This window comes from Helobdella robusta, assembly GCF_000326865.2.
Source record: "Helobdella robusta unplaced genomic scaffold HELROscaffold_4, whole genome shotgun sequence".
NCBI lineage: Eukaryota > Metazoa > Annelida > Clitellata > Rhynchobdellida > Glossiphoniidae > Helobdella > Helobdella robusta.
Window position 1 is genome coordinate 8,114,677 of NW_008704902.1, and position 13,664 is coordinate 8,128,340.

The window sequence follows — 13,664 nt, forward strand, 5'->3', positions numbered from 1 at the left end:
AAGAACCGTATATGTTAAATTATATATGGGCTATTGCAACTGCATCGTTGGAAGCTGGATGCGCAGGAGAATTAAAAAAAAATTAATTAATTTTTTCCAATTCCATATAGTGTTCGGAAAGTAATTTCGTTTATTCCCGACAGAGAAAATTTAATTGTATTTTTTCACACTTAAATCGCATTGTCATTATATGTTTTGACAGCTGATATAGCAAGGCTTGTGTGTGAATAAGTTCAATTGATTTTAGGCTGTAGTTTTTTGTCTGCCCTTTGTAATATGGAGAGCAATAATCAGCATTTTAGTCATATTTTACTTTTTTACTATAGAAAAGGTAAAAATTGTGTTCAAGCCAGAAAGAAAAAAACTGATCTGTGTGGAAAAGATGTATTGACAATACGGCAGTGACAAAAATTTTCAAAATTTCGATCCGGCAATTGCACCACGTTCTGGAAGGCCGGTTGAAAGATGCAATAAAGGCATTATGCAAACCTGGCGAATAACAACACTTAAGATCGGTGCGAGATTAAATTTGTCAAATTCAACTGTTTATGACCACTTAAAAGGCCTGGGCTTACCATTGCAGCTCGATAGATAGGTTCCCCAAGTCCTCACGAGCAAATACTGACAGAGACATTCATTTGCTAGGGCTATAGCGGATTTGACTTTTCCAAGACCAGCCGCAGCCGAATTTAACCGGATTTGCAAACACCAATCAGGAGCCGGATTTGTGCATATGCATTTTATGGTTTTTGGCCTTTTTTTATAATGAAAATGAGAAAATATAAAATAGGACATAGTCGATAAACAATGAAGGGTATATAACTTAACTAAGAGTAAAGTTGTAATTTGTAAATAAACGGTCCACGTTAGCAACTATCGTTTAGTGGTAATTTAAAAAAAGTAAAACCATTATCAAATAAATGATTTACAGGTTTTTATTGCCCACAGAATTTATATTACAATAAGCGTAATATTATATTTTTAAAAATAAACCTTATCTGGTAGCAAGCAATGTACTTACTGCAATGGTCATTATTCACGTCACTAACCACGCTGAACAAACGCTCAGATCTAACACTTGTTGGTGGTCTAAGTAAATGTGCAACAGCAGCCAAATTCATGTTCCTATTTTGTTTAATGTTTGTTTTGATTTTGAAAAATTGAATTCCAGTAAGCCGTAGTGTTTGAAAATTAAACCGGCATACGTAGTCGCGGTTTAAAAAAGTTCCAACTCAATGGCAAAACCATATACTTAGCGTACTAGCCCATTGCAAAATTTTGACATTTTCTTTCTTTTGACGAAATAAAATAAATAATACACGCTCTTGCCCGCCGTAACCAAAAACTTTTATAAACGAAATTTCAAGGCAATCAGTTTTTCAATCTTGAAATTTACCCAGAGGCGTATCTAGACAACTCTGACGGGTGCCTAAATTTTAAAATGTTACAACTTTAAAAATTGGGAGTCAAGAAACTAATCAATCTTGTGTTAGTATGGCCCAAAAAAGTTGATTTTCTACTGAATTTGATATTTTTCTTTGTTAAAACTAATTTGTACAAAACTTTTATAAAATTACCGCTTACATGCTCCTCAGATTCGCCACTAACACTATCAAAACTTTTTCTACTCTCATTGATTCAAGATCTAAAACATTTAACAATTTTCTATTCAGATCAAGTTTATTAAAATACTGAAAATAATAAATACATTATATTTTTATTGAACGTTATTAATAATCGCACTTCCTAAACATTCATTCTTTGAATAAAAAGCGGAAAACTGTCCAGGAGAAATTGCCCTGATAAATTTTTGAGAATGAACATCGAATCCAGTCTTCGTTTTCTTTATCATGCAACTTGTTGGAGCATGGGTGTGTTGAAATCGAAACTCGCAACTAAATAAAGAAGACGAAAATACTGGTTCCCGATTTATCCAATGAATAGATTTAACTGAAAAATTATTCGAATATAATGCAGGATGATCTGTCCCTTTAACCTTTCATTAATTAAACAGTTATTCAAGTAATAATTTCAAAACAAATGAAACCATTCAAAATAGAGTTAAATTAAAAAATTGCATTGTGCGACAATTATTGAATATAATAAAACAAAAACTTTCTTAGCAATGTTTTAAAAGTAATGTTGTTAAACCCCCCGACATCCACTGTCTAGCGTCTAGGTTTATTATAGTGTAATATCTAATAGCCAGTGCGTCCGCAACAACAATGTGGTATACCGGTGAACAAATTAATTCCAAGCAGTGTTGTATCATAAATCCAAATTACTTGGATTTTAAAGATGGGTATGATTATGTAAGGTAGCGCCAGGTACGCAGAGTTTGCATTTCCGCCTTTTGTTGGCTAAAGTTAAAATGGTCAGCGAAAACCCATTGTAGTTCATGTCATTAAGATGATTACGATTATTAAACATAAACAATAAAGATGCGGCTGCTTAGTAGGCGCTGAGGAGAGTTGTGGGCACTGTACTTCATACAAGTTCTTGTCGTCTCTCAACCTTGTTGCAGCTTGAGACGAATTGACGCGGCACAAGTCTTCTTCACTACCCATATGAAAGTCAGTTTTCAGAAAGCAATCTATTTTAGTGAACATACAAATAATCTTGCGTTTACCTTTAACCTGAAGGCCCATTCATTATTGTCACACATGTTAGTGTAGCTTTTACTATAACGGAACCGGATTGAATATATCAAAGATGGTTTCTATTCAGACTTAATCAAAACCAGAAAAGATACATATACTGAGGTATTTTAGAGTTAGAATTGGATGTGACTGGAAAATACAGGAAATTTTCTAGGTAATTACGGATGCATTTATGATCAAAGCTCCAGTATCAAATCGATTCCATAACTGTCAAACAACTGAATATACGAAATGTTTATGTCGCAAAAACTAATTACTAGATTAACTATCGTTTCCTTATATAAAAAATGAAATAGTTCATTAAGCGTTCAGAAAAAAAGCGCTGGGTTGGCGATTGTTTAAAAAATTTATTGTCTTCTTCCAGCTTTTACACACATTATACATACATATATATATATATATAATGCCTCATTTAATGTGGTTATAAATACAGAGAATGTAAAGTGGTTCTGCAACTGCTGTTTGAAAGTGCTTTCAAATGTAAAAATGCTGGCTAATGTCGTCAAATAACCATGTCAGAATTGAAGCAGGAATTGAGGAAGACAATGATTTGAATGCTGCGGTTAAAGACGAGTTGTCACAATTTGGTATATCAGGAACAGCAAAACTCTGGTTTCAATCTTACTTTACGGATCGAACTCAACAAGTGCTGTTTAATAACAATTTGTCAAATTAATAACCAGTCGTTACCGGTGTGCCACAAAAATCAGTATTATTTGTTTTATACACGCAGATGTTCTTCAATTAATTGATTCAATTTGGTTTCAGCATAAGCGTGACTATCATATCAATCAATCAATCTTCGTTTTGCGTCCAGAGACCCGGTTTCCCGAGGTAGGACCTAGTTAATTCCCAATTCTGCTGAACAAATTCATTAAATGTCTGACGAAAATAGATGATTGGATGTCTTGCAACCGTTCAAAGTTGAATCAATGTAAAAAGCAATATTAGCATTTGGGGCATGGCAAACAGCTCTCAAAAGTTAAAATCGATTCAGCCATCATTAATGATCAGGAGATTGAATTTTCTTCCAAGGCTGTCAATTTAGGCTGCATTCTAGACCCACAGAAAACAATGCATCATCACGTAAAATTTATAAAAAAAATTTATAAAAAATAGTTAAAACATCGCTTCAAAGAGATATAGTCCAAAGTTTGATGCATGCATTTGTACATGCAAGGTTGGATTACTGCAATAGAAAAAGCAATAGTTTGCTTTTTGGTCTATCTGACAAGATGATATCTGCTCGTTCAAAACCGTGTTGCCAGGCTTGTTATGGGAGCTGCAAAATACGACCATGTGACTCCATATTTCAAGAACTACATTGGTTGAAGGTTGATAAAAGAGTTACGTTCGAAATGTCGCTTCTGATGTTTATGGTCATAATTGGACTTGCTCCAAAGTATTTAACTGATGGATGACCTTCAAATCGACTTTTGCAAAACCATACAACCTACGTCGTGACGATAAAAACTTGGTGACCATCCAACATCACGTTTAAAGATTGGTTCAAGAAATTTGTCTATTGCAAAAATTTCAAAAAACTGTTAAAGACCAATCTCTTCAATCAATGAAACGTTTTTTTCTCATTAATTGTTTTAACCATTTTGAGATAACAATTGTGTATGTTAATAGTAATAATAAAAAACTGTTGCAAATCGTGTTTATTGGGATTTGCTGCCACAGTGCAGCTGACAACGTTGTTTCGACTTGAATTGTCATCATCAAAGCCCACAATTTGAAATTACGAAATATGAAATGAGAATTTATAAAAAATATTTAAAATCAGTAAAATTAAGAAAATATCAAAGTAAAATAATTAAACGAGATTTGAATAAAATACGTATGGTAATACAAATTTAGAGTAAGAGTGTAGTACTAATAAAAAGCAATTAAACGTTAATTTCAAAATAAATAAAACAAAGTTAGTAAAATAGAACGAATAAATTAGGATGAATTAAATATTGAAATAAAATTAAATTAAACATTGAATTAAAACTAGTAAGTGTTGATATCATTATCAATATTATACATTGGAAATAAAAACAACTGTGTAGTGATCGGATGGTACTAGTGTAAATGAAAGTACGTTTTATGATGATATGCAAGCGGGTAAAATGTAGCAATACGAATGTACGTTGTTATTTAAAATATGTATGAAATAAGAATAAAATAAATGAGAATGAAATATTAGAATGATGAATGAGTGGACATGACGAAGAAGAATTTTCGACGAGTGATCATAAGCTGAGTATTGACAGGTTGGATTTATTGAAGTGTTGAACGATTTTCGTATCGTTGCGGCAACTTGAGCTGTTGTGGATTGTTTTCAACGGGAATCGTCGGCGTCAAATCGCAAATCTTCCTCAAAAATCCTTAACTAAAACCCAAAATTTATGCAAGATACGTCACTCTTACTCTAAATTTGTCGCACGCGACAATCCAGACCAAATTATAAATCTTCTTTCTACTCTGATAAATCTAAAATAAAATTTTTGGATGCACTAATCACACGAAATGACAACTGCTTCAAAACAACGTTCCATGTGAAAGAACGAAACAAAGGTATATGTCTAAATGGAATAAGTGAGTGCACGAAAAAATATAAACGCAGCACAATAAAAGCCAATTAATTGTAACACTATGAAATCAACTTACAGAACTAATTAAAATCACCAAAGTTGTAGTCAACAACTACAAAACAGTTGTCATCCAAAATACCATCAACCGCAAACTACTTCAATCAATCAAACAAAAGAGACTGTATCGCAACAGAAACGCATTTCAAACGATGAGAAATAATAACAACGACAAACGAGGCGAGAATATAATTTTCTACTACTGAAACTATATGTTATCTGCATATAAAACTGAAGAATCACTTCTAAAGAAAATTATTTTAAAAACGTGAAGCCTAAAAATAATGATGACGGAGTAAACCTGAAAATATAGTAACTGTACGAACAACAAGAGGTGCTATAAAAAATCATTTAATCGCAATTACTGGAAAAATAAACAATAACAAAAGAGACTGTTTCGCAACAGAAACGCATTTCAAACGATGAGAAACAAAGAGAAACCTATAATAAATATACGACAGAATGCAGTTACTTTGCTACCCACAAAGAAACTACTAATAAAGCCAGCTGTGAAATTTTGCTTATTAAATAATGTAAATGTCTGGAATATGCTTTTTAATTGCTTCAACTATCGGATTCTTGTTGACCTGCTCGATTGAACCGGAAAGGATGTTGTCTATTTTGATGAAACTGTTGTAAGATTCATTGTGTAAACATCTCATTTTTTTATTGATGTGCGTTTTGAGGTAGTTTTTGACTTAACGTTTCCGTGTAGTTTTTTAATGATCTTAAATTCAATCCTCCTGATTTAAGATTTAAATAAGCACTAACACTCAGCTACTAATTTGCAGAGATAGTCATTTTCTTACGAATTAAACAATCAATAGACCTAGGTTGCTTCCTATACAAGCGTATGCGAAGATCGAACGCAAACTCTGGGGTAGGATATACTTTCGTAATATTTTGCAATTTCCTTTGTGGCGTTGTGTCGTCCAGCTCGTTGATAACCTATAGCACGCGTTGGAGTTTACAGGTAAGAAGCTTTTTAGCCATTGTGTTTTTCCTTCCAAATCATAAATTTTACCCAAGCATTTGTTAACCCTCATACGGTTTCGTTGCAACATTTTACCCAAGCATTTGTTAACCCTCATACGGTTGCATTGCACCAGGCTTAGTTCAGGTTAATTAATTTTTGAACACTATCCCTGCTATTTGCTATGATGACCGTGTCGTCGGCATACTGCAGCTAAGCCCTTGTTCTTGAATTAGTTGTGGGTCCTCATATGTATGAATTATCGGCTTAGAAATTTTATTATTTAGACTTTGAAATTACATTTGAACGCTATGATCCGTCATCATCCAATTGTTTTTCATCACGAGAGATGACGTTCTCTGCTTGGAGATATACTATATTCGTAGTTTAATACTATCGTTTTTGTTTGTTGCTTAAACGTTATTTTTTATGTTTTTTTTTTTTATTTTTTCATCATGTTCGACAGCATGTGGTTCTTATAATATATTACTATGTTATTTTTGTTTTATTTCAGATTTTATTTCAGATTTAAATTTAAAAAAATCAAAGAAAAATGAATCCTATCAAATTTTATGTTTAGGGCATATTTATCAGTTAGTTCCCAAATGAAAACACAAAAGTAATAACGTTTCAAGAATAGTATCCGATTTATTTGGAGGTTTTTATACTTTATTATAATTTTTTTAGTAATAAGCTTCTAAACATTAGAATTACTTAGGCTAGTCTCTCCCTTTCAAAAATGTTTTTGCCAAATCATTTTTGTCGTTTTTATATGTTTTCAGCAGCAGTTGGTTTGTCCTGGGTATGACATAAAACTGCATCCACTCTGCTTTGCGTGCTTTTAAGCAAAAGGCTAGGCCCACCGCTTATAACTGGTGGTTGTCGTCAGGATGGGTGTCCGGATGTAAAAACTTTCCCCAAATTATTCTGTGCCATCAAAAACAAAAACAACAGGCAAGAAAATTCAGAATGACCCCTCTATGGTACTTAGACTTGAAACGCTCAATGTTGGATAACTGACTGGCCAATGCATTGAAATTGCTGAAATGCTTGAGCGTGGAAGGATTGACATCTGCTGCCTTTAGGAGACCCGATGGAAATCGAATGGTGTGTGTCATATCAACTCAGACAATGAAAAATATAAACTATTCTGAAATGGTCAAAAGATGCCAAAAATGGTGTTGGAAGTTTTGTCAAATGAAAAAAATCTCACCAATGTTAAATTTGACGCTCCACTCATCGAAGGTCCGATTCCAGACATCACTGTAGAGGAGCTTACAGAAGCTCTGAAAGCTATGACGGATGGAAAAGCAACTGGACTCACAAACGACATTATCAAAGCATCTGGTACTGCAGGTATCCAAACGTTACTACAACTTTGCCGTGAAGTGTGGAGTAATTGCTCAATGCCGACTGAATGGAACAATAGCATGAGAGCTCCGCTATACAAAAGCAAAGGTGATCCATTGAACTGTTCATCATATCGGTGTATACGTCTGTTAGAACACTACATGAAAATAGTCGAGAAAATTATTGAGAGAAGATTAACGTCGTGCATCACAATCGGAAATTATCAATTTGGTTTTCTAGCGGGGAACAACGATCACACATTTTTGTAGACCATGAAAAAGCATTCGATCGAGTCTCCATGAGGCAATCAAATGAATTCTACGTCGACAACTCATTTCAGAATATCTTGTTCGACTTGTTATGGAAATGTATACGAATACTAAGACTCTCGTCAGCACAACGGTTGGAAACACAGATGCATTTGCAGTTCACCAAGGCTCGATTCTCAGTCCACTGTTAATTATAACTGTGATAGGCACTAGTGACATTTGGAATCTAATATATGCTGATGATATCGTTTTAACAGCCACGTCTAAGCAGGATGCAGCACAGATGTTTGAAGATTGGAACACCAGACTCGCCGATCATGGATTCAATGTCAACATCAGCAAAACCAAAGCAATGAACACTGGTGAACCCATCTAATCCACAACTACTGGACAATGGCCCTGTTCAGTTTGTAAAGCTGGTGTAGGTAACAATTCAATCAAGTGTCAGCAGTGTACCCAGTGGTGTCACAAACAAAGGACAATGCATCTGTGTTTCCAAACGTTGTGCTGACGAGTGTTAGTATTCGTATACATTTCCATCTCAAGTCGAACAAGATATTCTGGAATGAGTTGACGACGTGATTGCTTCACAGGGAACTCGATCAAATTGTTTTACAAGGTCTACAAAAATGTGTTATAGTTGTTTGATGCTTTGCGAGGTACTTCTCTTGCATTTGCCGAAGGACGTCAATTGTTGATTTCCCTGCTAGGAAACCAAATTGATAATTTCAGAGTGTGATGCACGACGTTAATCTTCTCTCAATGATTTTCTCGACAATTTTCTAACAGACGTATACACCTTATATGATGAACACCTTTGCCTTTGTATAGCGGAACTGTCATGCTATAGTTCCATTCAGTCAGCATTGACCAATTTCTCCAGATTTCACGGCAAAGTTGTAGTAACGTTTGGATACCTGCAGTACCAGATGCTTTGATAATGTCATTTGTGAGTCCAGAGGACCCTGCTGCCTTTCCATCCCTCATAGATTTTAGAGCTTCTGTAAGCCTCCTCTACAGTGATGTCTGGAATCGGACCTTCGATGGGTAGAGCGTCAAAGTTAACATTGATGGGATTTGTTTCGTTTAACTGACGGTTTAAGTATTCTCTCCACTGTAGCTTGATCTCATCTTGTTCAAGAACCATCTCATCTTTGTCATTTTTGATACATGAGGCACCAATTATGTCTTTTTTCGTACGCTTTGCTTGTTTTGCTTTGCTATTTCATTTGTTCATCTTTGCTTTTAGTGAGCCACTCTGTGCACTGATATGTCCGAACCAGTGCAACTTGACGTCTTGCATAGTTGTTCTTCTCATGGAAAATTTTATGGCCATCAACAGACTTTGATTTTTCCATCGGGTTTCCTGAAGGCAGCAGCTGTCAATCCTCCTACGCTCGAGCATTTCTGCGATTTCCATGCTGCAGCCAGTCAGTGATCCACATTGAGTGTTCCAAGTTTAAGTACCATAGAGGGCCATTCTGAATTTTTCTGCAACATCCCTCCGCTATTGCATACTTCCCAGGGATTCTTGTCACCACTTGACCACTTAAAGCCTGTTGGGGACTAGGGGCCGTTGTTTTTCTTTGTGATGAGTAATTTGGGAAAAAGTTTTTACATCCGGACACCCATCCTGACGTTAACCACCAGTTATAAGCTCAAAAGCACGCAAGGCAGCGTGGATGTAGTTTTCTATCATGCCCAGGACCAACCTAAATAACTAGTAACCTTTTAGATAAAAATAACCAAACTTTATATAACAATCAACAACACCGCAACCTAAAAAATGATCGAATCTGAAAAACCTTCCAACGAATTACAACACTTCCAACTCGAAGAATTAACAACAGTTATGTTAATCGGGTCCGCCAGCAATCTAACATTAATAATGTTACAGACTAGAAATTGTTAAGCATGCGTTAAGGAATGAACAGCTTGTAAATTAATAAGAGGTTGGCTCTAAATTTAAATAAAATGGATACAATTGATCATCTAATTTGGCGTAAAAAATTGATGGCAAAGAAAACAACGTTTTACCTTGCGTAACTGGGTCTCTGGACGCTAAACGAAAATTGATTGATTTTTGTATTATTGTTAGTTGCAATGTTGTTATTGTTGTTACTGATTTCCTGTTCTTTGCGTTCTATTATTTTCTATATCATGGAATTTTGTATCCATTATTAGTGAGTAATTTAGTGACTATCTATTTTTCAGTTCGCGTCTTCAAATTTCCTATATAGGACCGACTACTACTTACTACTATCGCGTAGACTAACTATTCGCAAAAGAGACGGTGCAATTAAAAATCACAGAAACTTTTCACAACACCTTAATAACTAGGAACCTTTTAGATAACAATAAGTGAGGGATGAACAGCTTGTAAATTAATAAAAGGGTTGGCTGTAAAGTAATTAAAGGGTTAGTAAATTCATTTATGGTCTCTAAATTACTCACTAATTTTATTTCAGAGTTTTTTTTGTATAAACGGTGTTACATCAGCCGAATGTATTTATGATATGGCTTGTGCATCATGCTCTGGACAGGCACTATAAAATGAACCAGATATATTAATGAAGCAAATGATATAAACAAAAATAATTATAATGAGAACACCTTTTTATTTTCATCGTAAAAACGTACATGGAATGAAAAAAGAAAAAAACAATAATTGTCAATGATAATCAAAATTAAAATATATATGTATATAGTAAAATGTCTTGAAATAATCTCCGAAGCTCTTCATCTTATAAAAAGGATGTGTACAACGAGAGAAGGTTAGTCCTAAATGGTTCATTCAATTTGCATTTCTATCACAATAAACACTATATGACGACGAAATTGCTGCATAAATAAGATTGTCGATAAAATCATCAGTCCATATTAAATTAATAAGAGAAAAGTATTAAAAAAACCTAAAGGGGATATTTCAAATGCATTAATTGTAACGTTAGAGTGTTTATAATTATTGGTCAAATTATTTTGCAAATTATGGGGTATTTCGCCATTTTATAGTCCTTTGATTTCGGAAAGTTTGTTTCGTGGCAAACCGTGAGTTCCAGGATTTCAATGTTGTTATCGCAAAGTAGTGCGATGTCAGGACGTAGCGTCTTGAAGAGCCAGGATAGTGGCTGATACTTATCTTGATCCGTGTCTGCATATATGGAGACATCAGGGCCTGCGCATGATTTCAACCTGTCTAATATTATTGAAAGAATTTTGTTGTGACATGTTGTAAATCGCTTCAGTGCCGACGCCGCACCACAATTTGATAAAACGTGTTTGTTTGTTTGTTTGTTTGGTAAGCGCTGCATAGAGGACATTGTGCAGTGGATGATTTTCCCCATCTTTGAAGGTTGGCGTTTGTCGGAAGTTGTTGGATTAAACTTTTTCTGACAGAACTTCCGGAAGACATACGTACCTCGACCAACGATCTATGCGAACAGCTGGGATGTGTGCTTGAATTGATTTTAAAATTGTTCCTTGACATTGAAGGGATGTCAGATGATTCAAAACTGCGGTTTGTTGTTGTTCTTTTATTGCTTTAAGCGTCGGTTTGATGTCGTTGGCGTCAGGAAGCATATTGTCGATTTTAATGAAGTCGTTCAACGATTCGCTCCACAGACATTTTAGTTTCTCATTTCCATTGGCTATTTAAAAACTAGTTACGAAGTTTGATCCTCAAGGACTCGGCGTAATGCTTGAGAGATCTAACATTTAATCCACCCAGTTTGAAGGGGAGTGTTACCGATTAGCAATTTCTTGGCTTCTGTGCCCTTTCCTTCAGTCGTATATTTTTCCCAGGTATATGAAGTGCCCCCCTTGTATTTCGACTTGAGGAATAGTTCCATCGTCTATGGTCAGCTTTGGCAGGAACTGTTCGTAAACACCTTTTTTTTCCTCATGCCGAATGATGAGCATTTATCTAATCTTATTTCCATACCAGTTTTGATACCAGCCTGGTTGATGTCGATCAACTTTTGAGCACTTTCCGTGCTGTTAGCAATAATTGCCGTATCATCTGCAAACTGCATCCACGCTCTCGTTTTCAAGTTGGCTGTGGGTCCCCAAATGTAGCCGCATTGTTGATATTCAGGCTTTTCCAGTATTTTCATTAAAAGATTGAAGCACAAATTGAACAGCAGAGGCGAAAGAGGGTCCCCTTGGAGCACGCCACGTTTGACCCGTAAGTTTCTCGCAACCAGAAACTGATATGGTGTAGTCGGCGTATGTGAATTTTATTAAATCAGCGATCATTGGCGGTATATGATGATGGTCTAAGATGGATGTGATTAGATCGTGGCTGACCTCACCGAAAGCGTTTTTAAGATCCAACAAAATGACGATTATTGTTCTTTGATGTCTTTTAGCGTCATTGATCATGTGTGATAAAAGCTGGGTATGTTCGGTCAGTCCGTCGACCTTCGGATAAAAACCTTTTTGGATGTTTTTATTGATGAGGTTGTTTGATTCTAAAAAGTTGTACATTTTGTTGTTAATGCAGGATGAAAGTATTTTATAGAGCGTAGGTTGAAGTGTTATGGGTCGGAAGTTGGCCGGATCATGTGCGTCACTTTTTTTGTGAATAAGCAATGTGAAACCTTTCTTCCAGCATGATGGGATTCTAGAGGACAACCAACATTGCGTAAACAATTAAGAAGAAAGGTGCGCAATATAGGACATCTTTTAAATGGAATAATTGAGATCTGATCTAGCGGACATGGTGATGATTTTGATCTGTATTTGCGGATTATTGTAGATATTTCGTGGTAGGTAGGAGGATTGACGTTGCAGGGCGTTGTGGGCGCTGGTGCGTTTTGTGCCCAATTAGGGAGTTGATATTTCTTTTTGTTGATGCTGTTTAGAATATTGAAGAAATATTTTTCACAATCGATCGAGCTGAATAGTGGTGTCATGTTTTTTGTTGTTGCAAATATTTTCTTGCTTGCCCACCAGAATCGTTGTTTTAGTTGAAGGGTGATTGTGGATTTTTTCCCTTTATGTTTAGAAAGTTTTGGGTAGTTTGACGTTAGGTAGTGTTGACACGGTCGTCGCGACGGTTGGTGACGGCAGCGATTGTTGGCGGTTTGTTGATGTGGTTTGGCTGTCAGGCAGTGGCGTTGTGCTACCTTCGTTTTCTGAGGTTTTTTTCGAGATTTGCAAAGTTTTATGCATTTTGCATGATTTTTGATGCATAATTAAGCCTTTCCTCCCCTTACAACGTTTACCGCAGCAACACGATATTAAGTTATTATTATTTTCAATGTTAATTGCACCAGTATCAACAGAATTAGAGTTGTAAATATTTGCTGAAATTTTAACGTTAGATTTGACAGCAGAGCGAACAACTTTGTTAGTATTAGAGTTACCTGTATTCATAGTACAACGCCAGGAATGTCGACCTACGTTGATAAATGTTATACTGCAATACGGACATTTATTAGTATTAGTACTGTAAATGCCGTTAATTAAAAAAACTAAATTTAAATATAAAACTATGTAAATTTTAATTTTTAAAAGTATCGCCATATTTCTTACAATTTTACAAAACCAATGAACCAGTTTTAAAACTAATTAAACGATAAAATAATCGAGTTATGTGCAAGAAACAGTGAGTTGAACAAAGTTGGTCAACTCTCTTGCCTACCTGCACATAATAATAATAATAATAATGACAATGATAATGACAACAACAATAATAATAATTTGAATTAATTTTGCGCCTCACAATTTTGGCGTTGTTGCTGCTTTGACAACTATCGTTCAAACTTTTTAA

At 35.2% G+C, this 13,664-nt stretch overlaps 1 protein-coding gene across 1 annotated transcript; it reads right to left on the bottom strand.

Annotated features, from left to right (window-relative positions):
- Nucleotides 1-19: 19 nt before the first annotated feature.
- HELRODRAFT_189059 (hypothetical protein) lies at nucleotides 20-3,382 on the bottom strand (the record flags this gene model as incomplete). The annotated part of the gene is made up of 7 exons (XM_009024990.1): nucleotides 3,063-3,382; nucleotides 2,487-3,008; nucleotides 2,286-2,360; nucleotides 1,585-1,691; nucleotides 994-1,125; nucleotides 627-754; nucleotides 20-54 (listed from the first exon to the last, which is right to left on the bottom strand). Exons 2-7 carry the CDS (start codon nucleotides 2,646-2,648, stop codon nucleotides 20-22), a joined length of 639 nt encoding a protein of 212 aa, XP_009023238.1. The 5' UTR covers nucleotides 2,649-3,008; nucleotides 3,063-3,382.
- Between the last annotated feature and the right edge of the window lie 10,282 nt (nucleotides 3,383-13,664).